This window comes from Cydia fagiglandana, chromosome 3, assembly GCF_963556715.1.
Source record: "Cydia fagiglandana chromosome 3, ilCydFagi1.1, whole genome shotgun sequence".
In the NCBI taxonomy this organism is placed as follows: Eukaryota; Metazoa; Arthropoda; class Insecta; order Lepidoptera; family Tortricidae; genus Cydia; species Cydia fagiglandana.
Genome location: NC_085934.1, coordinates 5,820,013 through 5,847,348, shown reverse-complemented (window position 1 = coordinate 5,847,348; position 27,336 = coordinate 5,820,013). Strand labels below are relative to the sequence as shown.

The following is a 27,336-nucleotide window of genomic DNA, read 5'->3' as shown; positions in this document are numbered from 1 at the left end:
TATGTTAAAATAATAGTATGTTAAACAATTGGTACCGGAAAAGTATAAAACTTTGACCTTTAACATAAATTTGCCCACCGCGTCACAGAAAACGAACTAATTTAAAAGTAGTTACAGATACACTTTCTTTACTTTCTGCAGAAATTGTAGGTATCCGTAAGTCTGTAACTACTTTCAAGTTATTTAGTTTTTACCGAACTGTGACGCGGTGGGCAAAGTTATGTTAACAGGCAAAGTTTTGTACTTTTACGTTACCTACTAAGCCAATCTTCTTAAGTCCCAGAGCGAAATTTTGACTATTATTGAACATCTCTTATAGAAGTAAATGCTCAGAAACTAAAACGCAGCAGGGACTTACGAAGGATTATGTTTAAAATAATTAAAATGATGTTAAGACGAAACGGGAGCTGAGCTAAAAGTCAATTTTGAGATTTCAAGCTGAATATACCCGTCGCTCTGACGGGGCGTAACCGCGGCGTGAGAGACTGTATTTGTATGTGTAATCCACGCACACAGACGCGTGCGGTGCGCCCGTACTCGCGCTGGCGCGCACCTCACTGATTGCAATTTGCATTGCCACTTTTTGTTACTGCTACTACTAAGTAGGGTAATTCGCCAGTAACTGGCCACTTTTAATAACTGGCCGCCCTAAACTAAAAATGAATCCTATTCACCTATAAACAGAATTCATTTTAGTATAAGGTTTCAATAACTTGCCACTTTATACTAAAATTAATTCTATTTATAGGTGAATATAATTCATTTTTGATTTGGGGTGGCCACTGACGAATTACCCTATTGCGATTGAACTTTTTTACTTACCCGGCTTACGTTTACGGAACTCGATATCGAATAGGGTAATTCGCCAGTAACTGGCCGCCCTAAACTAAAAATGAATTCTATTCACCTCTATACAGAATTCATTTTAGTAGGTATAAGGTTTCAATAACTGGCCACCTTATACTAACATGAATTCTATTTATAGGTGAATAGAATTCATTTTTGGTTTGGCGTGGCCAGTTACTAATAGTGGCCTGTTACTGGCGAATTACCCTATTTATGTACTTAGTGGTTAATACTAGTATCAAGTAAGTATTTTATTTTTCAATAATGCTCAGAAACGAAGTATAGACATGACAAATATAAATATTAACGTCTTTGTAAGGCAGGATTGGACATTCTATAGAGTAAGAGTAAGTGTATGAAACAACCAATTCAGCTAGGACTAGGGAATGCTATCTAGATCTCGCAATTTCGAGATCTCGCTAGATCTCGCACGTATTTTCGAAATTTAACCTAGTTGACAGGAAATCTCGATATATGCAATCTCGGTCGAGATCTCGATTAATATATTCGAGATCTCGAACAAGACTGAAAGTGAAATACTTTGTTTTAAGTAATATATGACCTTAGATTCATGTTGTTCAGGCAGTGCTATTATGTGTCCGGCTTTAGCTCTATTATTGTTACGCAGTTTCTAAGTAAAGGTAAATAGTGGTTTAACATCGATAGCATTTCATAGAAGTAAAGTAAAAATTAAAATTGATTTTATGTTAAATATTTAATTTGTTGTTGTTATTTTCAAAATATAACATGAGGTACCTTAAATAAGTAGTATGTCGGCGGCATATCGTAAAATCATAATCCTTGGCGTATCATGAAACGCCACCATTTCCTGATCTAATATTAACCCAGGCATATCACGATCTTCCTTATGAAAGAGACGGCAGATCCATCAGAGCAATGCATTCTTTGATATTCCTAGCTTCATAGCGGGCGCATTGTAAAATAATTGATCGAGTAATCATATACATATTTTCAATGATTTTGTAAATGACTACAGTTATGACTACGGTTATTAGAAACCAATTATCCACTCAACCGTCCGGCACACGAGACTGATTTCCTGTCAACCGTCCGGGGTTTTTTAGCGACGCACACCCCGCGCAGCGCATTCACAATTTTCTACAAGAATTATAACTACACTGCCATCTAAATTTTTTTAGAGCTAACTATTTAGTTAGGCTACGTTGTCGCATTAAGAGAATTAGTAAATAATGCTGAAATATTCCGTTAGATGGCTCTGAAATCAAATCTTTCTTCCACCCCTTTGGATAGTAAGGTTCCCGCGGACGGTTAAGAGCATATTTTTTTCGGATACTATGCTATCGTCGGACGGTCAAGTGGTTATAGTATGTTTAATATTCTTTCTAATGGTATGCATCACAAATTGATCAGTAAAATAGAACCCGAGAAATAATGATCAGTTGAGGTCGGTCGCCCGCCATTTACGTGACGGAACAAAATTCATCATTACTTTGTTATATGTATAATATCATACATCAACAAACTTATGTTTTTGGAAAGCTAATGAAATTTTTCGTATATTTTATAATAACATTAATTGCGGTAAAGTTATAATTTATTGAGTTAGACGCATGTTTTGTCAGTACTTATGCCATCCATGCACGGTAAAAAATCATATATTTTAAATATTTTGTAAATGACTACAGTCATGACTACGGTTATTATAAAACAATAATTGCACGTTTAATACTCTTTCAAACGACATCTCACACGAACCGATCGATCCCATACGACTAAAGACGTGAACAAATATCAATGCTGGTCGGCCGCCCACTTTTTCCTTCCTTTTTTTCGACACGTCCCCCCCCCCCCCTCCATAAAATAAAAACCGGTTTATTCATATTCTGGAGACCACGAGGAACACGTGCATACCAGTATTACCAGTTTTAGGTATTTAGAAGAGATGTCGACGAAAATCGTGAAGGAGACGACTTTTGTTTAATTTGCCTATAGACTATACTGTGATATACTCGTGTATGTCAGCTTTAAGTGCCTATGGTCGCTCTTATCTGTGGGCTGTCTCGCTCTTCTCCAATATGGCGTCTTGATTGTAAGATCGATAAATTAGTGTTCCAATAAAGAATACAGCATTAATTAATTGCGTGTTATTCCAAGTTATCACAGTGGCGACGAGATAGACGAACCAACAAAAAAATCACAGTTTTAATTAATAACAAAGTGTAAGAAGTGATAAAGTTGAAAAAGCAAAATTGCAAAATAGACGCAGTCGATCTGCTTTTGTTTTTGCATAATGGCGGCCGCTTGACAAAAATGCAAAATCTTCACAACGTGTGCCACAATAATATTTGTTTAAAAAGCGACGAACTTGACCTTGAATTAGATGTCGGACGCCGAAATCAGTGACACTACGGACGTACGGACAACAGGATAGATTTACAAACTGTCAAAAATTGAATTGCAAGAATACTTGAATAAGCTTAAAATCACATTCGATGAACAGCAAACCGTCGACGAATTGCGACAAATATTGGTAAAATATTGCAAAAAGAAACAAAATATAAACGCGAGCCAACCCAAAATGTCACACGCACACATAACCCATTTAAATCTTCAACCATTTGATGGCACTAAATGGGAATGTTTTGAACAACAATTAGAATGCTATATTGCATTGAATGACGTGCCACAGGAGAAAAAAGTGCCCCTGTTGTTAACAAAAATAACACCTCAGGTTTTCGAAATTTTGACGTCTCTGTGTAACACAAAAAAACCTGCAAGTCTCTCTTATGTTGAGCTTACTACAATTTTGAAAAACAAATACGTACCAAAAAAGTCTATTGTTTTGGAACGTGCGACGTTCCGAAGTCGGAATCAGCTTCCAAATGAAAAAATAGAGGATTATGTTACAGAACTTCGGAAGTTAGCTAGCAAATGTCAATTCAAGGACTCCGAGGATCAATTAAAAGAAAAGTTCATCGACGGTGTGCATTCCAAACTCATTAAATTTGAATTACTAAAAGCGGATACAAGTCAGACATTAGAAGATTACATTACTTTGGCTAGAACGGTAGAAGCGGCATTAAAAGAAACAGGGCAGAAGGCAGAAGTGGAAGCTAATGTTTACTATCAGCAAACTAACAGAAACAAATCATTTCAAGGTAGACCAACAAGAGGGAAGCCAAGCATGAATAAAGCTACTAGGTGTTTCTGCTGCGGTGGTCACAATCATCTGCGTTCAGAGTGTACGCTGCGCCAAAAATATTGTTCGGAATGTGGTCAACAAGGACACATTTTTAAGGTCTGTCCCAAGAAGAAGAGTTTCAAAATTAACTGTATAGAGAAAGAGGAAACCGAGGATATCTCAGAAAACCAAAAAATGGATGAGTACCAAATGTACTATGTAAATGTAAGTAAAGTGCCTCCTCATATGTTAAGTCTTAATGTTGAGGGTTGTATGGTAGAATTTCAGCTGGATACAGGGTCTGAGGTTACCGTTATTCCATTAAAACAAAAACAAATGTTATTACCTGATAAGGACATTAAAAAATGTAATGTTTTATTTAAAAATTTTGATCAAAAGATATCACAACCATTAGGAATAATAGATAACTTGACAGTCACATTGAATAATGTAACTAAACAATTAAACAGTTTTGTAACTGAGAACACACCATGTATTATAGGGAGAGACTGGCTACAGGAGTTAGGATTATGGCCGCCCCAATTTGTAATGGCAAATGAAGCAAATGTAGTAAATAAAAATGTTAATAATGTTTCAGAAGCCAGAGCTGCAATAAAGGAAAGGTTCGCAGAAGTATTTAGTGAAGGATGGGGAAATTTTAAAGGTGAAACCATCAGCCTTAAATTAAAAAAGGATGCCAAACCAAAAAGCCTGCCGGTACGCCGAGTTCCAATTGCACTTCAAGACAAGGTAAAAGCTGAAATTTCTAGACTTTTACAAAATGGTAGAATTGAACCCGTGGAGACCAGTGAGTGGGGTACACCTGTGGTTCCAATTTTAAAGGGAGATGGTTCGGTAAGGTTATGTGGAGACTACAAATTAACCGTCAACCCACATTTAGAGGTGGATCACTTTCCATTGCCTCATATAGAAGAGATATTTAATTCCCTTAATAATGGAAAATACTTCTGCGAGCTGGACCTGAAAGAGGCGTATCATCAGGCACCATTAGACGAAGCCTCAAAAGATTGTACAGTTATTGTTACAGAAGTGGGCACATTCAGGTATAATTATCTTCCTTATGGTGTGAGCACAGGACCAGGGTCATTTCAGCGGCTCATGAGTAAAAAATTATCAGATATTCCAAATACTGCTGTATTTATAGATAATATTTATATTAGTGGTAAAGATATCCAGGATACAGTAGACACTTTATCTAAGGTTTTAGAGAGGTTACAACAAAGTGAATTTAAGTTAAAAATACAAAAATGTAAATTCTTTGAAAAAAGCATTGACGTGTTTGGCTTTACGATCGACAGCAATGGTATTCGGGTAAATAAAGAGAATATAGAACCATTACTGCAGGCCACACCACCCACAAATGTAACAATGTTAAGGTCATTTTTAGGCAAAGTTAACTATTATTCTCGTTTCTTAAAAGATATGGCCAGCATATTGACACCATTATATGAATGTACCAAAGAAAATAAATTCAAGTGGACGCACCAATGTGATAATGCTTTTGTTATGATAAAAAATAAGCTGGCTAACATGGATAATCTAACTCATTACGATCCTAATTTACCTTTAATTTTAAGTTGTGACGCATCAGAGACAGGCTTGGCTGCAGTAATTTCAAATAGAGACAGAAACGGAGTCGTAAAACCAATTGCTTATGCAAGTAAAAAACTGAATGAGACAGAGATTAAATATTCTACTATAGACAAGGAAGCTATGGCAGTAGTGTTTGGTGTGACAAAATTCTATAATTATACATATGGTAGGAGTTTTGAGTTAGAAACTGATAGTGCAGCTTTAGTACGCATTTTTGGCCCAACTAAAGCCATTCCTAGAATGGCGGCAAAAAGGTTGCAACATTATGCAATTTTTTTGTCAGCATTCAACTACAAAATTCGACACATTAAAACTGATAAAAATCCAGCAGATTTTTTATCACGGACCCCTATGCTAATTAATAAAAATCAAGATACTATGCATCCTATTTGTACCGATGCAGAGATAAGTAATATTTATTACATTCAAAATTGTGAAATTAATAACTTGGACTGGAAATCTATACAGGAGGCAACCAGAAAAGATGTAACATTAGCCAAAGTCATAAGATATACCATGGACGGATGGCCTGACTTAATGATGGACAAAGAATTGTCAACCTACGGTAATAAGAAAACTGAAATAAGTTTTGACAGAGGTTGCCTTTTCTGGGGTTATAGAATCATCATACCGGAGTCATTAAGACAGGCAATCTTAATTGAACTACATAAAAGTCATTTCGGTACTGTACGTATGAAGCAGCTGGCACGCTCTTACTTCTGGTGGCCAGGCATAGATGCAGAAATAGAGAAAATCACAAATGATTGTCTTACTTGCCTTTCAGTTCGGAATAATCCCACTAAGGGGCACCAGAAGTCGTGGCCACTGGCTCCATCTGTATGGTACCGCATTCATGCGGATTATTGTGGACCATTTTACAATAAAATGTACTTAGTGGTGGTTGACAGTTATAGTAAGTGGCCAGAAATTATAGAAATGAGCTCGATAACCTCATCTCGTACGATCGAAGTTTTCAATAGTCTTTTTGCACGTCATGGCTACCCTGTCCACTTGGTAACTGACAACGGGCCGTCCTTTACATCGGCTGAATTTAAAGATTTCTGTAAGCTGAAAGACATTAAACATACCTTTACTCCTCCATACCACCCTGCGACCAATGGAGCAGCAGAAAGATTGGTGGATATATTTAAAAAACATGTCTTAAAAATTAAAGAAAGCAGAGGAAATACAATCCAATCTGCAATTAACTTATTCCTTTTCGATTACAGAGTAACACCACATAGTACAACAGGAGTGACGCCTGCTTCGCTCATGTACAATAGAGATCTCCGGTCCCGGTTCGCTCTGCTACGACCGCCGCCGGTTACAGAAAGAGCTCAACATATGTTAGAAAAGCAGAGGGAACTGGCATCGGGGAGTAGAAACATAGAATTTGTGGTGGGAGAAAAGGTAATGCTTAGGGATTATAGGAAAAACAGACAACCTTGGATACAAGGAGTTATAGTGGAGGAATCGATTCCTAACACGACGTATATCATAGACGTGGAGGAGTGTAAATGGAAGCGACATGTTAATCAAATGTTAAATTGTAGCCTTAGTTTATTAGAATAAGATACTCGCAGGCCATCCTAGGATGTGCACGTATGTGTGATGCCAAGAGTAAACGTAGCAATAAGAATGTTATGTGAAAAGTTAACTACAACTATATAAAATAGGTTTTTATAGTTAGCGAAAGAAGTTGTAAACTTAAGTACAGTCATTTTAAGTTTATATTGTTTTAGGAATAAGTCTAGCGTAAGGTAAAATGTAACATTCCAGAGAACTGTTTAAAACTGGTGGGGGAGAGTGTGATATACTCGTGTATGTCAGCTTTAAGTGCCTATGGTCGCTCTTATCTGTGGGCTGTCTCGCTCTTCTCCAATATGGCGTCTTGATTGTAAGATCGATAAATTAGTGTTCCAATAAAGAATACAGCATTAATTAATTGCGTGTTATTCCAAGTTATCACATATACTATATATACTTATTTTGTGTACTATACTATATTTTGTGCAAACCTCAAGGTGTGATATTCTGATATTCCTATAGTCACTATAGGAATATCAGAATATCACACCTTGAGGTTTGCACAAAATGGCTGGTGTTCGCTAGGCAGATCATGAAATGTCGGCGTTTCATTATATTCCTAGGAATATCTCGATACGCCCGATTTTACGATGTCTATATGTATGGAATTCTTAGAGATTTTTGATTAAAATAACACATTTTTAGTTACTTTGTCAAATTCGATCTCGTCGAGATATTAATCTCGATCCCGAAAATCTGACTGTCGAGATCTCGAAACACCCAATCTCGATTCGGATTTTTCGTGCGAGATCTCGAATCGCCAATCTTGGTGCGAGATTGCATTCCCTAGCTAGGACCTTAAATTGCTCGACAATTACGGAGCGTGACTGTACCTAAAATTTTTGTAAACCCATAACCATGCAATAAAATATTTTTGATTTTGATTTCTAATTTGAAATATTAGAATCAAAAAGTTCAAAATAGATTGTACCTATGTAACTACAAAAATGTGTTCTCTCTCAACGCAAAACCCCTTGTGTCTTAGGAGGATCTAGATATTTTCACACAAGACGGTTTATCGAGAACTTCTTACATCACTAGATTATCGACATTAAATGTCGACTATTGCCCATCACTTTTCTGGCTGTGTACGTATTTAGAAACTTGACTCCGCCCCTAAAATTAGTGCGATAGGGACAACTGCAGCTGAGGCGAAAAATCCTGCGTAAAAATGACAAAAATCGAGGTTTCGTACTCCTCTTTTTCCTCCTCCAAAACTTAACCAATCGTAACCAAATTTGGAAATCTAAATGATTATGAAATTATCTGTGTCGGACCGTTTTGCTTTTTTGGCTAATTGATATCAGTTTTGAATACCACGCCTCTCATTGCGGCATACTCAATTAGGCCATTTTGGCCATTTTTGAAGGGCTCTAGCGCCTTAAAAAACAAAAATATCAAAAAAAGCAAAACGGTCCGACACAGATATTGACAATATTAATCTGTGTTGAAAAAATCATTGCTCTAGCTTCAAAAACCACGGAGGAAAACGAGGACTACGTTAGTATGGAGAAATGACCACTCCTGTTGGCTCTTAAGGAGCATTTATTCTTGAAATTACTATAAAACAGGGAAACAAACTAAAAATGTCATTATTAGCAAAACATTTGAATGTGCAGCAATAATGAATGTCCCACCCGATGCATCAAGCGATGATAAAGCGATGATCGAAATAGTTAATTGCAAGTTACCTCTATTAGGTTTAGAGTACACACCATCAATGACTCCAGAGAGGTGGGCGGGCTGCGGCGCGGGCGCCGGCGGGGCGCGGTGGAGGTGGTCGGGCGCGCGGGGGGGAGACACGGGCTCGGCTTTGATCTTCACGTTGCTTGGCGAGGCTGCGGGCGGCGGGGTCCCCCCTCCGCCGATCACTGGCAAGCTGCTACTGTAGATAGAACAATAACATGAGTTACAGAAGCTGTTTTTAGAGTTACATTGAATTAAAATGATATCATTTCAAAACTCAAACTCATAAGAATTTTTGTCATTTCTATTATAACTCAGCACTGAGTCGAGGTACGAGTAATGTTTTAAAACTGGTATTTTATTTATTTATTTAATCTTTATTGCACAAAAGAAAAACCTTATAGTACAAAAGACGGACTTAATGCCATAAGGCATTCTCTACCAGTCAACCTTAGTATTATTAACAATGGAATTATAGTTCTACAACATTTTGCATATAAGATAAAATGCTCTTATAGTTAATGACAATTTTTGTTAGGTAGCGCTAAGATAGTTATTCTACACCTTTGAAATAAGAGTGACATTCCATTTCCAACTGCTCATTTCAATACTCAAATTCAAATTCAAATTCAAATTCAAAATGTTTATTGCAAATCACATTACACATTATTAGGTGGAGCTTATAAGTAGGTGGGTTTACATGTGACACCCTGCAAGGGCACAGCAATACTTAAAACTAACATGCATAGATTAACATTATTAATCGTGTTTATCGTTAAAAAAATCATTCACATTGTAATAACATTTGTCGACTAAGAATGTTTTTAAGCGTTTATTAAATATCGGCTGTTTTTCAATATTTTTAAGGGAGTTCGGTAGGTGGTTGTATATTTTTATTAGCATGTAGTGGGGGCTGGATGCGACTATTTTTAGTGTTGAGAGGGGTAATTGAAGTTTATTTAAATTTCGATTGTTCCTTTTGATTTTTGATGCTGTCGGAGTAACAACTCTGTATGTTTTCTAACAAATTTACATGACTCGAGGATGTACATTGACGGTAAAGTAAGTATTTGGTGTTTCTTAAAGAGAGGTCTGCACGACTCCATTTGGTCAGTATTTGTTAATATTCTAACACATCTCTTTTGAAGAATGAAGATCTTATCCATGTCAGTGCTATTTCCCCATATTTATTTATTTATTTATTTATTTAATCTTTATTGCACATAAGGAAATACACTGTACAAAAGGCGAACTTAATGCCATAAGGCATTCTCTACCAGTCAACCTTTAGGCAAAGCAGATAAGTTGTAGGCGGTGCAAAAAGTAGGTAGTAGATGATACAATTAGGTACCTGTACGAACACAATACAATCATAATAAATACACTAATATAAACATACATAAATATAAATAATATTGATACAAATACATATACCTACTTACATATACATATACATACATACATACATATGAAATCAGATGAACTTACAAAACACGAACACATATAACGAGACCGTAAGTCATTCTTGAATACGCGTATGCATACTGTTCATTTTACTATAGAAACGCGTCGCTGTCATTGTCAATTGCCATAGAAAATGAACAGTATTGCAGCTGCAGTTGGAAATGGAATGTCACTTTAAACCACATCATCATACTGTCGTTATAATTTAACGACAGTGATGCCAATTTTGAGTTGAAGTTATTAGCTAACGCTTTACATATGTTTTACACCATGAAATATATAGTTAAAAGTACCAATTAGCATGTTTTCATAGACGATTCCGCCGGTCCAGCCCTCATGACCCAAATTGTTTTTCTGTAGAGACTTTTAATTGGAACAATCGTACGATACAAATTGGCCCGCATTTACTGATAACCTTTGCATGTGGGCGTGCAATTATCACGAGGGCACTCATGCGCAACCGTTTACCGACAGCGAAAGTGATCTACATTGTAATTTGGTAACACCTTCAGCTGCTCTCGTGACCCCCTTTGACGCCATGTTCTTATATAAGTGAGGGGGGCAGGGAAGCTTTATCGAAGTTGGCCGATAAAGTTAATTGTGTGAATGCAAGCGTTGTTTTCGTCGGGTATCTCAACAGCTCCGGTAGCCGTGATCGTCTAGTGGTTAGGACCCTACGTTGTGGCCGTAGTAACCCAGGTTCGAATCCTGGTCACGGCAGTGATGTCACTGTCGCGGCGGAGATATATTTTTATAGAAAAAAAATCTAAATTGTCCAAAAATCTTGCCTTTTAATAATAGAGCTAAACCAATTTAGGTAATTTGTAAGCTTTGTCAATCCAACGATATTGCTATGAAATTGTTATCAAAACTTGATAATTACTTGCTTGACCTGGAGATGATGTCATTGTTTTAAATCTAACAAGACCCATCAAATAGTTTTCTTTCGATAAAAAGATTGACTGCTTTGACTTTTTACGGAAGTAATTTCTTTACATGTAAATAGGTACCTACCTTATTTATATGTATTTCGATATTATGTAAGATATGTAGTTATTCCTCCAAAAAATAAAGAAATACTAATTGTCACGTGTGATCTTTGTTTAAATTTCTTACTGTCGAACATACTCATAAGCTAGCCGCTAGATGATCTTGGCATTCAATAAGGACAAGTGTTATGATACAATCAGCATGCTATTGAAACTGGTTTGTTGCAAGACTGAACTAGTGCAAAGCAGCAAATTGATCACTAAGACACATTATGCGGCTTTCGCAACCCCCTCTATCGTCATGTATTTATATAAGTGAGAGGGGCAGGGAAGAACGCTTAGTCATTAAATATTGGCTGATAAAACTGGCGAAAGTAAGTGCAGATTTCGGTACCGTTGACAACTGCTCCGGTAGCCGTGATCGTCTAGTGGTTAGGACCCTACGTTGTGGCCGTAGTAACCCAGGTTCGAATCCTGGTCACGGCAGTGATGTCACTGTTACGGCGGAGTTATATTTTTGGTCAAAACAGTGTGACAAATTTTGTCAAAATTTACATTATCTAGCAACTGGATAGTTAACAAAATAATCATATTATCTGTAAATGATGATGTAGTAGGTATTATTTAGTATTAAGACATGCCATGTAATTTTTTTATCAATAATTATAGTATCGTATCGTATTACACTATTGCTTGCTGATTTACTACTCCTACCTACTCTAAAAATAATTAAGTATAATAATAGCATTGAAATATAATTTATATTGGTACACGGGTAATTTTATACTTGTGTTAGTTAACCACGCCATCTCTGAATTGTAACTTAAAATACTATCAGCCCCAGCATCAGCATCGAACGTTGTGAGCAATCAGGCGAAACGAATAAAAATGAAAGTGCTCCGGTTTTAGTGCAGTTCGGCAAGTGACCATTTTAATTTCTTTGATACAGCCTTTCCCTTGGTCACCCAAGTTTGGTAGAATAGAGGGGGGTGAGGAAGTTCAGTATTACTGGTGACTTTTACACAGGTGAGAAAAGGCATATGTAAGTTATGCTTTTAATTATTTTGAACATTATTCTTTTAAGGATGGTAACGCTGCGAATATAAGCTTTCGATTTGCAGCTAAAGCAACAGCTCCGATAGCCGTGATCGTCTAGTGGTTAGGACCCTACGTTGTGGCCGTAGTAACCCAGGTTCGAATCCTGGTCACGGCAGTGATAACACTGTCGCGGCGGAGCTACTTTTTTGCGTTGTCAACGTTGACAGGCGAGATGCTTGGGAAGCCGAAGGCTAATTTCGTCGAGTGGTTCAACTGCTCCGGTAGCCGTGATCGTCTAGTGGTTAGGACCCTACGTTGTGGCCGTAGTAACCCAGGTTCGAATCCTGGTCACGGCAGTGATAACACTGTCGCGGCGGAGCTACTTTTTTAAAATCTTAATAGTCAACTAATTACTGTATTTCCTAGTTTTTTAACTAGTAAAAACCGGGTCAACGTTTCGGGGTAGCTTACAACTATTTATGCTCCATTTTCGTACCAATAGCATCAAAAGTACTATTAACAGAACGTAAAATTAAAACCTGGTTAACGTGATACAGTTTCAAATCTATTTATCATCAATTTTTGTATGAATATCATCAAAACTATTATAGACAGAATGTATCTATAAATTACAATTACGAAAGGCCCCATTCTATAACCTATCATTTATTTAAATATCAGGCAAACGCACAGACTCTGGTGGGTCTTGAAATGTTAATTAAAAGTGCTGTACAAGCGGCGCAACAGTAAGTGCACATAAGAAAAAGCCATTCACTTTAATGAAGTGACCAATAATTTCGCTACCACAGTCAACTGCTCCGGTAGCCGTGATCGTCTAGTGGTTAGGACCCTACGTTGTGGCCGTAGTAACCCAGGTTCGAATCCTGGTCACGGCAGTGATGTCACTGTCACGGCGGAGATATATTTTTTGGAATTTGTTGATTATATCTATTGAAAACCATATCTTTTTATACGTACTTTATCGTCTTACTAGTTCTATATGACTACGGACTCACTTCTACCTTTTATTCCTTAATATACTACACAAGCAGTTACTTTACAAACTACAAAATACTAGCAAATCGCTATTACGTAGTTACACTATTAAATATCAAAATCAAAATATAATTAATAACGAAGCGAAACGCATAATGCGTGTTATAAAGGGTTGACATTTTCTACATATTTATGTACTGTTGATCAGTAATAAATACTAGAAAATTATAAAAATTACTAGTACATATACTTATCCTACCTGTAAGTATATCAGTCATGCTGCTCTGGAAATGTACCAACTTTGCATATTTTGTACCTAGTTTAGCTTAGCTCAAACAAACAAAAGGTCTTGTATAAAATGATGATAACAGACTAGATATTTGACGAATTGATTTGCATTTGGTTTGTTCAATAACGCCATCTCTGAATTTTTACACAAAAACTAACTGCACCTACATTTATATCGAACGTTGTAAGCGATCAAGCGAAGCTAATAAAAATGAAAGTTTGGGTCTAATTCGGCAAGTGACCATTTTAAGTTTTTCGCTATCTTTCGCCTTCCACGGTCAGTTTTGTAAGAATTGAAGGGGTTCAATAAATACTGGTGCATATTGCCACAGCAACGAAAAGGCGTATGCATTTCATGCCTATGGTCACTTCGTATATTTTTCTTTCAAAAACAAGAGTAACGTTGCAAATGCAAGGCTTTAATTCGCAGGTAAAGTAACTGCTCCGGTAGCCGTGATCGTCTAGTGGTTAGGACCCTACGTTGTGGCCGTAGTAACCCAGGTTCGAATCCTGGTCACGGCAGTGATAACACTGTCACGGTGGAGCTACTTTTTTGCGTTGTCAACATTGTCATGCGAGATGCTTGGTAAGCCGAAGGTTATTTTCGTCGAGTGGTTCAACAGCTCCAGTAGCCGTGATCGTCTAGTGGTTAGGACCCTACGTTGTGGCCGTAGTAAGTAGTAGGTTCGAATCCTGGTCACGGCAGTGATGTCACTGTCACGGCGGAGATATATTTTATTTTGTATAATTATCTTTGTGCTATTGAATGCGATAATGTTATTATAAGTAAAAACACGGTAAGAACCTACATAATAGTACATTAGGGTTGCCGGCCGAAGACATATAGACGGCCGAGCGAAGCGAGGCCGGATAGGTCTGAGCGCGGGCAACCCCATTTCCCGCCGAGGTATGTATAGTGCTTTTCTCAAACATGCAATGAAATAAATAAAATAAAAAATCCACGAAACCCAAGTTTTATTTATAGAAAAAACTAAAAGTAAACTACACCCAAAATATAAACAACACGTACCTATATCATTATCACGCGTATGATTTACACGAGTCGTGTATTTTTACTACCCGTATATTTTCATGTATCTTTGATTTTTTCGCCTTGTATCCGTCTGACTGTCGTTTTCGTCACATAAGTTTACATTGTCTTTCATGTTGATATCATGTTTCACATACATCGTTGCTTTATGCATGGAGTAAATAAGTATAATTTCCACAATGTTGACGAATTTGTAGTTACATTCATTTAAAATATGCCACAAAACTGTTTCTAATAAACTGTAAGCCATTTTTCTTAGTTTCTCAAATAATAAAATTGCCATAAGCAACCATATACAAACTTCGTCTTTGACTTGGCGGCAGAGGCAGCAAGTTATTGAAAATCAATTCTGCTTACGCTGCCAATTCCAACACCTACGATTACAATTAATATTAATTTCATTATTTCGTCGGAACTCATATTAAAGTCAAATAATTTGGCCAAGCCCGAGATAGCTCGAGGCATTTAGTGTTCCGTACGGCTACCATCAGTTTGGCATTGACATAAACGCTACCGTGAACGTAATTTACTTTCTATGCATCTCGCTCGTACTGACATATTAGTGCGAAAGAGATATATATATTATTACCCGCTTTTTTAAATTACGTTCACGATATCGTACCGCTCGCATCGTTACATTTTACAGGGGTTGTTTGCCTGTTTTTAGGATACCGTATTCAATTAGGTACCCTATATATAGGAACCCATATAGTTTCGCAACCATTGTAGTTTTTACTACATATTTAATATATCATTAATTCTGAGACAAAATTTGTTTGTGGTGGCTGAAAAAACTTTCAACAACATATGTAAATATGGAATTCGGAATATTACTAAAAAAAATGGAGACAGGCGGTATCCGGGACAAAGGCGCTATGGTTGACGTGAAAAGTGGTGTAGACAGCTAATGCGAAAGCCGAAGGTCGAGCTCCACGTAGGGCCGAAGGCCCAAAGCGTCCAGAATGTCAGTGCTTAAACAAAGAACAACAGTACAAGTGTCTAAGTGCGAAGGCCGAAGGCAGAGCTTTAGCAAAATGTCAGTGCCTTAGCACAGAGCAATAGTACAAGTGTCTAAATGCGAAGGCCAAAGGCCGAGCTCCGCGTGCACAGAGCAATAGTACAAGTGTCTAAATGCGTAGGCCAAAGGCCGAGCTCCGCGTAGGGCCGAAGGCCCGAAGCGTCCAGGATGTCAGTGCTTTAACACAGAACAATAGTACAAGTGTCTAAATGCGAAAGCCGAAGGCCGAGCTCCGCGTAGGGCCGAAGGCCTGAAGGGTCCAGGATGTTAGTACTTAAACACAGGACAATAGTATAAGATAAGTGACTAAGCGGAGCTCAGCCTTCGGCCTTCGCATTTAGACACTTGTACTAATGACCTGTGTTTAGAACTGACCTCCTGGATGCTTCGGGCTTTCGGCCCAACGCGACTTCAGCCTTTGGATCTTGCGATTTAGACACTTGTACTTTAAAATCAAGGCCCCAACGTTGCCTGTTCTCTTTGACGGCGCAGCAACTAGTATCATTTCTCTCTCCTCGCTCTTTTAAAAATGCCGTTTGTCAAAAAAGGACAACCATACTGTTGACAAGATGGACTTCAAATCAAGGTGTTATCGTTTTAGGTGAAACCAGGTTGTGTATGTGTGCGTAAAAACGTCTTTTAGGGATGTGAAAACTCGATTTTAATAATGTTATATATCGATAAACGCTACACAGCGGAACCGCAGAATAAATAATAGTACTAGGTACAGAAGACTCACTCTCTAACAAAACGCGTCTGTCACGATCAGCACAGATATGGCCGCTGGATGGCGACAGCGCCACGCGCAGCTTATGGCAAACCCCAAAATGGGGGTCGAACGGATGTACTTTTAGCTACCTGTAGCAAAGCGGAGTGAGCCACGCCCACGCCTGGCGGAACGAAATAGCGATTAATTGAAGCTTCAATATCTTCGTTAAACCTAAACATCATTGAAATGCTAATGGATAATAAATATATTATGATATAATAAAATAATTCAATTATTGCGGAACACATATTTTAGTAGGTATTTATGTATTTTAATTAAATAATAGCTGAACTTTCCCTTGGTTCCCTGCTGGGGGGCGTGACGCGTGACGATAAAATTGTGATCTGATAACCACAATAAACGATAAAAGTGTTTTTGTTCATTTTAAGTATCGTTAAACCTTTGAAGTAAAATTAAAATTGCAAGAAATGTCGATAGTTTATCGACATGGCTACAGCAAGGTGGGCCACATTGTTAATCGTACACTAAACAAAAGTGGTAACAGTAACAGCTCGCTTAGACGGAATCTTTGTATATTATATATCTATGTTTGAAATACTTGGAAAAGTTACGGGAGGCAAGCGTCTGTCGGACGCTTCGGCAGTGTTGCCAACTTGGCATAATTGATGCCAGATCTGGCATATTTTCACTTGCTTTGGCACCAAAATTTTCCATTTAGCATCTGGCATATTTTTTAGCATAATTTAGTCTAAGCAAAGTTTGCACCAAATTGGCAGCAACAATATGCGCCATCGCCTTATGTGGTTCATATTTTCATATGAATTTTGACTTTTGTGGACGGATGGACGTCGACGGATTATATAAAGTTGGTCAAGCAGATCTTGTCAGTAGAAAAAGGCGGCAAATTTGAAAAATGTATGTGTTTTAAGTATCTAATTTCAAGTTGTCATTTTAGCATTTTTTTAGCATATTTCAAAAAACTTTGGCATAATTTTGGCATAATCTAGACATAAGTCTAGCAGTTTTTCAAAATCCGAGTTGGCAACACTGCGCTTCGGACCTTCGAATTGGTCTTACGCAGAGCTCAGCCTTCCGAATATTGTGTATATTGTTTCGACGAATCAGATACTCTCAATGAAATCTATAGATGAGGCCATAGCTGTAAATAAATATTAAATGACTTTATTATCTCTATACGCTTTACAAACTCTATGTGTCATATTGTGAATAAAAAAAACACAACGACAGTGAAGAACGGAATTCTTAATTTGAATTTTTCATATTTTTGAGATACCTAGTCCATTGGTTGGAAAGCCCGTTCGAAATTTAAACTTTATTTGCAATACAATAAGGTTGTATTTTGTAGATCTCTCTCATACTTATAGTAGGCTATTCAGATAAAATTAAATATCCCACAAAAATAAGCAAGCAGAATTAAACTTTGTGTCAAAGACATAAGTCATAAATTTCAATGCCAAAGTTTTAACTAAGGATCTTTCTCATTAAAGCTACTGCGTAATATGAAATGACCAGTGTAAGCATTAGTTAGCTAGCCCTAAGCAACCAAAGACCAGGCTCCAGTTGAAAAACTAATAAAGATAAAGTTAAGCTGATAATTTTCCCGCCGTCTCCATGCTTCTTTAAGTTGGGTATTGACTGGTCAGCTGCCTATTAGCTATAGTTTTCGCGAAAATCGCCAGGACAGAGGTGAAATTTTTTGTATGAAAACTTGCAACTTTAAATGCGTTTTTTGACGTAACTATTGCAGTCTAAAATGAAGTCAAAATCAGTCCATCGACTCAATTTTTTTCAAGCTTTCTAATGGTACCCCACACGATTCTTACAAATGAAAAAAGTTTCAGCCTACCCCTCTCTACCCCCTAAATTTCCCCCTTTAATAAGAAATAAGCAGTTTTGACTTATTTACAATATGAGTGGTGGTAATTGCTATAACTGTTCCAAATTTTAGGTATCTATGTCAAACGGTCTCTGAGAAAAACGTATTTAACTGATTTGCAAGACCGAAGTGATCCCATAAGTGTTCCGTAAACAAAGTTTTGTACGGAACACTAAAAATCAACAACGCACCATAAATCCAATAAAACAGAATGAATATTTTTCAACTTTACCTCCATAACAATTTAAAAAATATAACTACGCGTGTTTGAGTAGACCTTTTTACCGCTAACGTTTAGATGAAATATTTTAAATGTTTTTATTTGTGTAGTTAAATTTATAATTTAAAATTATAAAATTATAGAAAGTATTATTTAAGTTCATGTTGATGTTATACAAATAAAACTGCAAATTATAGCAAACATTGTTTTTTGTTTTTTTTTTATAGGCGTCGTGGCAGTGTCATTACGAACCATAAAGCAAATACTGCCTCTAGTTTTTTTTAATGGATGAATGCCACGATGCTGTGTCACTAATATCTGTGAAATGAAAATTAAAAAAGAGGACTTTGCCGGCCTAGGCCTGCAAGATGTGTATGAAATTCCATTATCGACCTTTTGTCCTAGCCGCACCTGAAACGTCATACTTCGCAGCCTATTATAAGGAACATAACATCAATATTTCATTGCATGTTTGAGAAAAATACATTTAAAAACAGTCGCCATCAGATATATAGCCGCGGTCAAGGCGCTCACAAATATCTGAACACGCCTCTATTGTCAAGGCGTTAGAATGCGCGTTCAGATATTGATGTCGCCATCAGATATATCGCTACAGGCACCTGTACAATAGTTGAAACCGCCAAAATCGTCTACGAAAAGTTAATACTAATAGCAAGCATTTAAATAAGTTAATAAAAACTTGTAAATAGTGTGAATTAATGACGCTGCATAATTCAAAGCATCTGTTAGTTAAAAGCTAGAGTTAGACCAAGAGAAGTCTGCAACGATTTTGATAGCATTGCAAGTGTTATTTTAACACAACAGCCAAACAAGATGTGCGCGCCAGGCCACAACAATTTCGTCATATATAAAGCAGTAGTACCACGATTCTGACGAACGGTTCGCCCGGCCTGGGAACGAAATCATAATAAGTTTTTTACAATAATTTCGTTTTTGGTACAAGCTTTTATCGCTGACTGTACTTTTCTTTCCACAGGCAATTAATACTCATGGCGACAATTCTAAAAACCCCATACACAATTAGGTTTCGTTGTTTTATCACAGAGTTCCTATGGCCACCTCTGGTCTCCATCACCAGGTCTCGATGACACCATAATATTGCATTGTCACCCGACTTACGTATGTATGCAAAATTTTAGCTCAATCGGAAACCGGGAAGTGGATCAAATTTAACTTGCAAGATTTGATTACAGACAAGGGTCAGGTGCTACTTAAATAAAAGCTTATAGAATACCCGATAATCGGGTTTTTGGCACTCAAACGTTTATGAAATTTTGACGCATAAATAACACTTGCTCTGCGTGAGCTATCAAAATCGTTGCAGACTTTTCTTCGTCTAACTTGTAGTGGCCATTGTATTAAGGTGACAGTCCATTTCCAACGACAGCTGCACTACTGTTCATTTTACTAAGGAAATTGACAATGACAGCGACGCGTTCAGTACCGGTAGTGCAGCTGCGGTTAGAAATGGAATGTTACCGTTATTGTTAACAAGCAAATAATTAGGAATGAAAATTGGGCACAGACATGTACCTGTTGTGTTGTAGTGTCTGTAGCTGGTGCGCGCCCCACGATAGTCCGATCCCCATGTCCGAGGTCATGCTGAAGTCCTGTGGTCCGAAGTTTCCGAGTCCTGAATAGCTTAGTGGTGTCTGAAAAGAGTAACAGCATATGAGTTTTATAATATTCTTATTCAGACACTCTTGTCACAGTGGTGGTTAGGACTTTGGGAGTTATTTTTACGGAGTGTTAGCGAAGGTCTGCTTTTAGCTCGGGCAAATATGCTTCATCTCCTGATGGATGTTCCACTCTACCTACAGGTCGCAACTCTCAACCGATTTTCGTGAAATTTTGTGAGAAGGTTCAATAATAAATAGATTTTATTGGTGATCCGTTTTTGGGAAATTTTTCTAAATGACGGAGCCGTAGATTTCAGCCGTGATGACTCACGCTAGACCGAGCCGTGCCCGGGCCGAGGCATCTGACATGTCATTTTATATGACGGCTGATCGGTGATCATGTAGCGCTTTCCGTAGAAAAGAAGCGCCGGAAGCTCCGGCCCAGCACCAGCCTGGTTTAGCGTGGGTCATCCGTTATTCAATTTTACAGCTCTAGGCGAATACGGGTTTTAGGAGATGACGAAGATACTCACTTCGCCAGAGTATGATATATCATCCTGAGGCGGTGGCATCGAGTTAGGTATGACAACGCGCAGGTTATTATGCCGCGGCGAGTGGTGAGGTGGCGGCGCGTGCGCGTGCGGCTTGTGCGGGTGCCGGTGGGGGGAGGGCGCGGGCCCCGGCGACGGGGAGGGGGTGCAGCCCGCCCCCAGAGGGGACCCTGAGCCTGGGTAGCCGTTTGACATCTCGAGCATTCCGCCGCTTGGATATACTGGAAGAAACAAGTGAGGGTTAAGTTGAGAGTAAATAATAATCAATCAAGTATAAACAGCAAATCTCCTACATATTAACTCACATTATAGACGGGTCTAACGCGAATTATATTCAATTACCTTGAAAAAATCTCCTAACTGTACATCCGTGGACCTTATTACAAAAGGCATAAGGTCCACCGATGTATAGTCAATCGTTACTTATATGCCTAAAGAATATGGAGATTATGACGTGAATTTTCGTCGAATATTTCGATTGGCGTTTGTCAATAAATGATTTTCATCATGGCTATGGCTATGCCCTCACTTTGAGGAGGTTTTCAGAAAAGATAGCACTGAAATGTCAGAGTACTTGCAAAAGCATCTGTCACTATCAAAGCACCTGTCACCCTCAAAACACTTTGTTTTGACATATTTCATGTCCTCGACGCTGCCATTTCTAACTGACTCGTGTCATAGCAATGAAATCTACAGATGTAGTGCAGATGTTTTCCATGGTATTTTCACGGAAACGTACGAACGTGTCTTGCTATTGCCGTCAGTCTCCCAGAAAATACGATGGAAAACAATTATGCACGACATCGGATATCGGAACAGTTTGAAATTTTGAATATTATAGTGTAATAATTACCTGAATCGGTTTCCGAAGACGATGGCCGTGGACTGATAGAGGTATGCATTTGAGGACTAGCTTGCAACAGAGACTGCTCGTAACTCCCAACCGGCACGCTCACAGGCAGATTGTAGTTACTTCCAGTAACGCCAACGCCGACACGACTTCCGTTCAACTGGTTCCTTTGCATCATGATCTGGAATTCCTCATCGATCTTCGAGTATTTGGCTTCGGTCCGGGGGGTCAGGTTGTATTCAGATTCGGGAACTTCGGGACTGTCCGGTGACATTACTCCGTTCTTATGCTCTTTCTTCGTTAGTGCCTGCAAGTGTCAGCGAAACGAGCTCAGGTGGCTTGACGAGCCAAAAATATAATTCTGCTAACTGATTAAATAAGCCATGCATTAAATACACCCTCGTTACACACTATTAGTCTTCATTAATGTTATATCTGAAAAAATCTTTAATAAAAATATTGTTACTAATTTTGTATGTAGTGGAGGGTTAAAATCAAAAAGTGCTTCAATAGTCTACAAAGCGGTATTACTAAGTAAATTTGTGAAACTTTTTAGCGTACATTTGTGTGTAGTGTCGAATGCAATGATGCAACTGACTTCACCCTCGAGCCAGGTAGCGGCCGGTTAGCTCAAGTAAACACAAAAATATTTATAAAAACCCATGCTGTACAAGGAAAAAATAACATAAATATTTTGGGTATCTAGTCATGTTATAAATTGTTAGTATGTATAAACTTGGTGTCTGGTTGGGGTTTAACAGGATGTTACGCGCATGCTGCTCGACTTGGTGTTTATCTAGTGGCTATAATCTTTCAGTGGTACCCTTTAAACACGTTGGAGGATTAAGATATTACGGTACATATGGTCGGGTCTACTGGGGATTCTACTGGTGTATTAATTGCATTAGGTTTGTGTAAGTATAAGCACGCGGTTAAGGGGTAAGTCATTTTGCATGGACATTGCATTGCGATCACTGGCACACAGATGACGCCGTACTTTATGTACCTCGATGATGTTGCGGTTGGTCAGCGATTCGTGGGGCTCGTTGTATTCAGTGTATTTTAGTAGGACCTGAAAGATAAATACGTTATTAGTGACTTATCTAAGGTAAGTTGCAAAAAGTATGTTACTCGTGTGATCCTTTTATGAAACTCATTTCGTACGTTTTTTAAACCCACACTCCTATTTTAATGCTTTTCTTTAACGTAAACTATACTATTAAGGAACTAGGAATAAAAAACAATAAGTAATTATTAAGATTAAGTACCTATACGCAATATTATTTACTATGCAGAATTCATCGGGTGTTTATGTAAACAATAAACATAATCCAAGAAGTTAGGAATAAGTGTACTTTTTATTTCAGAATAAAAAAAAACCTTTAAGGTATAGATTATTATGATGGTGACGAAAATTACATAAAATCAAGACACTGGGATAACAATACAACGGGGTTACATACTTAAGTTTATAGCACACGAGCTAAACATACCTAACTTGTTTTTATAAACAAATGTTATGGTGATTTTAGACATATACTTCAAGTGACATTATACATATATGAATCAAAAGTATACTGCAGTTATTTTCCATTACATCCAAGTGACGCAAAAGCATCTATTTTAAATTTAAATCTTGGCCCACCACAATTGGTAAGTACAAAAATAGAAAAGGAGTCTTTTTTACATATCAAACTATAGATTTTTTTATTTGCAAGCATGTTTTATAAGTAAGTTTTTAAAAAGTCTATTGGTATTTTGGTCTAAAAGGAAGATTAATGCGAATGTTACCTATTTGAAATAATAATCGTTTTGATTAAAATTCAGTACCTATCTCACGAGCAGCGTATAGTGTACGATATGAATAAATACTTTGCATATTTTATATTAAGGACAAAATCATGAATATTTTTTTTATAAATTACTAATTGCTTTATACATAAAAATATTTATTGCACCATAATTTATCAACATCAAATTCTATATCATTATTTCATTTTATTAATAATTTAGATTGTCGTTACATCCGACGTTCGTCACTCAGGTTGAACCTTGTTTGAACAGCTTGGAAATCAATACCACCGTGGCAATTAAATATAATTCAAACAAGACATCCGGCTAGATATTATAACAATTGTGTTTCCAACTCGATTGAGATTAAAACCTACAATCTGTTTGCTAACCATGTGAACGACACGTGACCAGACATATGTTTTCAATGATTAAGTAACTTAATTGAATTTTTTATCGAAATTTTACAACAACTAACGAAGTGTCCTTTAATATTGTAAGAAGGCCAAGAGTTTTAACTAAAACTAACTAACTACTAACTATTTTGGCTCAGCGATCCAAAGAGAATCTTGGCCTCCGAAACGAGAGCGTGCCACCTGTCCCGATCCTGCGCAACTTCCTGCCAGTTACTGACGCGAAGCTGAAGCAGATCCGCCGCCACACTGTCTTCCCAGCGATACCTGGGCCGACCCACTGGACGGCTACCAGTCGGTCGTCCCAAGAACGCCTTCTTGACAGCCCGATCCTCTCCCATTCTGAGTAGGTGACCGAACCAGCGAAGTCTGTGCGCTTTCGTTTCGCCGATGATATTGGGTTCGGCCACTAACTCCTCGATCTCGGCATTTTTCCAGGTGCCGTCATCTCTCTGAATAGGTCCCAGGATCTTGCGAAAAACTTTTCTCTCTGCTACCAGGAGCTGACCTTCTTCTTTTAGTGTTAGGGACCAGGCCTCACAGCCATACATTAGGATAGGCCGTATAACGGTTTTATATATCCGTAACTTTGTATGTTTGCTGAGAAGCCTGGACACCAACACTTTGTGGAGGGCTGCACTGCACCGCAGGGCGTTTTGGATGCGTATGTTGATCTCCTCCTCTCTGGTGTTTGTGTCGGTAACAGTGCATCCCAGGTACCGAAACTTCTCAACTCCACGGTAGACGGTACCCCCAACATGAAGACTAGATTCTTTAAATAAATTTGACCGGCTACTTAATAGCTGCATTCGGTTCGTGTTTGGACTTCGTAAGTATGACCATATCTCTGCCTTTCGTAGAAAACTTAATTGGCTCCCTATACGAGATCGTAGGTCCCTTCGTATTCTGTGTACTCTCTACTCAATCTTGTTTGATCCGTCCGCCCCAGAGTATCTCCGCTCGAAATTTAAATTTGTTACCCCACGTCCAGGCACAGATCTCCGCTCTTCCCGTAGCCTTAAGCTCATTGTCCCCCAACATCGAACGGGTTTCATGTCCAATTCTTTCACTGTCCAGGCTATCAGGCTTTGGAACGGTCTCCCACTCTCTATCAGACAAGCGCAGACCAAATTCACATTCAAGCACATGCTGCGCAAATATTTCCTTGACAAACTTTCTTCTTCGTCAACATAATGATTCACACAAGGTATATAATTATGTATATTATGTATGTAAGTCTATTTGTATTAAGTATATGTGTAAGTTTATCAACATAGTTTATATTCATATAGAGTCTTGTTTACAAATTCTTTTACTTTAAAGACACTGCACCTACTTAATCTTTCTGGTTTGACCCATTGGTTGACTGGTAGAGAATGCCTTAAGGCATTAAGTCCGCCATTTGTGCCTTCATGTATTGTGCAATAAAGATTAAAATAAATAAATAAATAAATGTAGGTAATATGTTGCTGCGCCCTAGTAGGGTATGATTATAGGTACTTCCTCTATTTAAAAACATCTGTAACACCATACTTGCAACGAATAAATGATTAATAATATATTTTTCCACTGCGAATTCGTACAGTTTTTAAACTTGTTTAAAACAATACACATGACGACTCTTCAAGGGCCGCAATTTATTTTTTGTCGCTTTGTTTTCGTCTCATGTATGGTATTTTCGTAACACAACGGAATTTAAAATATATACCTACATGTTTTTCATTAAAAATTGGAATTTAGTATTCATTCCACCCAGAATGAGAAAGTTTTCAAACTAGCCAAATTTTATCGATATCTAACGTAAAAAAATCGGGCTTAAATGGTATTGACACTTAGTTCAAGAGAACCTATGGTACATAACTAATCTAATAGAGCTGGCGGCTACCTCGCACAATGTATCAGTATTGCGATACAGCGGGGAAATGCCGCCAGCATCCTTGGTACAATGCCTCAGGGGCCTATTTTAGATTTAAGCTAGTTATTAATTTCGTTTAGTTGTACCACTGTATATGTATTGTATGTAAATAAATGATAAAAAAAATCTAATACAATAAGTTGGATAGAGAAACCAGTTTGGATTGCAGTTTGGATTGAGATGTAATACTAGTTAGATACAAAGTAATACATGACCTTCTTTAACTCATAATTAATTATACCTAGAAGCTAATTCCTAAACGCAGGCTCGAGTAAAAATGAGAACAAGAAATCGAAACCAGTTTTGTTTTTAGCAAATAAATAAGTAAGTGGCTGCGTAAACAGTCTGATAAAATATACCTACTAACGATCGGTAGGTAACTATGGGCCCGATTCGGATTTTGAAATAGACATCTATTAGTATCTTTTAAACATCACCAAGATACGATGACGATATGTTTAAGATCTAACCTGTCAAATTTGACATTTACGCGATTCTGGAGATACTCTTGAACGATTTCTACAGGATATAACTTAGAGATCCAATTCACATCTAATAGATATCTTACTCTATCTAACGTTAAAGTGACATTGGTTGCCCGAATTAAGCTGCAAAAAAGAACTAGTTGATATCTAAACTATAACGTATCTAGAATGGATCTAGTACGCGTCGTCTCTTGTGAATATCTTGAAGTTAGAATACGGCAGTATTTCTTTCATACCTAGATATATAGCAATAATAATAGTAGCATGGTGTTGTTTATTTTTTTGTCAAGTAAATTCACGGTAAGATGCTAATATTTAATGCTAAATGTAGATGATTGGTAACATTTGAGCTAAAACAAGATTTTATTGTGGAATTCACAACATAGTATTGTGCTCTTTCAAGTTTCTCGTATAATTTCTTATGTCATTTGCTTGCATTCAAAAGATTGAACAATTTATTTTAAATATTAACGTGTAAATAGTAGCACAAAACAGGTATTTTCATAAAGTCAGACCGTAAAAAGTCTGCAGCGATTTTGATAGCCCACGCAGTGAAAGTGTCATTTTAAACGTCAAACTTCTATGAAATTATGACGTATACATAACACTTACACTGCGTGGGCTATCAAATCCGCTGCAGACTTTGTTTGGTGTGACTATATAATTTATTGACAAACGTCAGAACATTCAGAAGCATCAAAATGATTTGCGGCAAAAATATAAGTACGATAGACATTTCTATGCCTTAAAGGTTAAGAACTTGGACGCTACATAAGAAAGCTAAACTAAATTACATGTTAGGTATTTAAATTATTCATAATACTCTGTTATAGTTTTTTATCATATCCTTGAATGTCTACGACTTGGCAAAGTAATGTTAAAATAACATCGTAAATAAATTACACCAAGCTAACTCTGCACAGACTTTGAAATAACGATGACGGAGGGTGGAAATGTCAATAACGTCAAATTGTATACTGTCACACTTCATTCCGTCAAAGTCAATGCACAGTAGTACAGTCACCTGCAATAATATGTAACACAACCAAGGCCGCAAAAATATCTGACACAATCTTATTTGTAGAGCCGTAACAGCGTGTCACA

General features: G+C 37.6%; 2 protein-coding genes, 1 long non-coding RNA gene and 6 other non-coding genes across 17 annotated transcripts in view; 7 read left to right on the top strand and 2 right to left on the bottom strand.

The window, feature by feature from the left end:
• Positions 1-27,336, bottom strand: part of LOC134679901 (myocyte-specific enhancer factor 2) — an 83,033-nt gene that overhangs the window by 4,194 nt on the left and 51,503 nt on the right. For 3 of the 9 annotated variants that reach the window (XM_063538833.1, XM_063538838.1, XM_063538834.1), the window contains exons 4-8: positions 22,635-22,700; positions 21,632-21,935; positions 20,761-20,999; positions 20,136-20,260; positions 8,902-9,095 (exon numbers count right to left, since the gene is read on the bottom strand). In XM_063538833.1, coding sequence (XP_063394903.1) covers positions 8,902-9,095; positions 20,136-20,260; positions 20,761-20,999; positions 21,632-21,935; positions 22,635-22,700 — 928 coding nt within the window. The remainder of the gene's footprint in view (positions 1-8,901; positions 9,096-20,135; positions 20,261-20,760; positions 21,000-21,631; positions 21,936-22,634; positions 22,701-27,336) is intronic. The other 6 variants (XM_063538840.1, XM_063538841.1, XM_063538835.1 and 3 more) reach the window with 5 other exon arrangements.
• Positions 1-27,336, bottom strand: part of LOC134679912 (uncharacterized) — a 170,552-nt gene that overhangs the window by 130,019 nt on the left and 13,197 nt on the right. The gene's annotated exons all lie outside the window — the stretch shown is intronic.
• LOC134679906 (uncharacterized) lies at positions 2,977-6,438 on the top strand. The gene is made up of 2 exons (XM_063538846.1): positions 2,977-4,234; positions 4,608-6,438. Exons 1-2 carry the CDS (start codon positions 3,407-3,409, stop codon positions 4,623-4,625), a joined length of 846 nt encoding a protein of 281 aa, XP_063394916.1. The 5' UTR covers positions 2,977-3,406; the 3' UTR covers positions 4,626-6,438.
• On the top strand, positions 11,009-11,080 carry Trnah-gug (transfer RNA histidin (anticodon GUG)). Its single transcript has one exon. It is a non-coding gene; the product is annotated as a tRNA-His (tRNA).
• Trnah-gug (transfer RNA histidin (anticodon GUG)) lies at positions 11,764-11,835 on the top strand. The gene has a single exon. It is a non-coding gene; the product is annotated as a tRNA-His (tRNA).
• On the top strand, positions 12,491-12,562 carry Trnah-gug (transfer RNA histidin (anticodon GUG)). The gene has a single exon. It is a non-coding gene; the product is annotated as a tRNA-His (tRNA).
• Positions 12,672-12,743, top strand: Trnah-gug (transfer RNA histidin (anticodon GUG)). Its single transcript has one exon. It is a non-coding gene; the product is annotated as a tRNA-His (tRNA).
• Trnah-gug (transfer RNA histidin (anticodon GUG)) lies at positions 13,212-13,283 on the top strand. Its single transcript has one exon. It is a non-coding gene; the product is annotated as a tRNA-His (tRNA).
• On the top strand, positions 14,122-14,193 carry Trnah-gug (transfer RNA histidin (anticodon GUG)). Its single transcript has one exon. It is a non-coding gene; the product is annotated as a tRNA-His (tRNA).

Excerpts from the sequence above, each read along its gene's own strand:
- LOC134679906 (XM_063538846.1), top strand. The coding sequence starts at position 3,407 with ATGTCACACGCACACATAACCCATTTAAATCTTCAACCATTTGATGGC.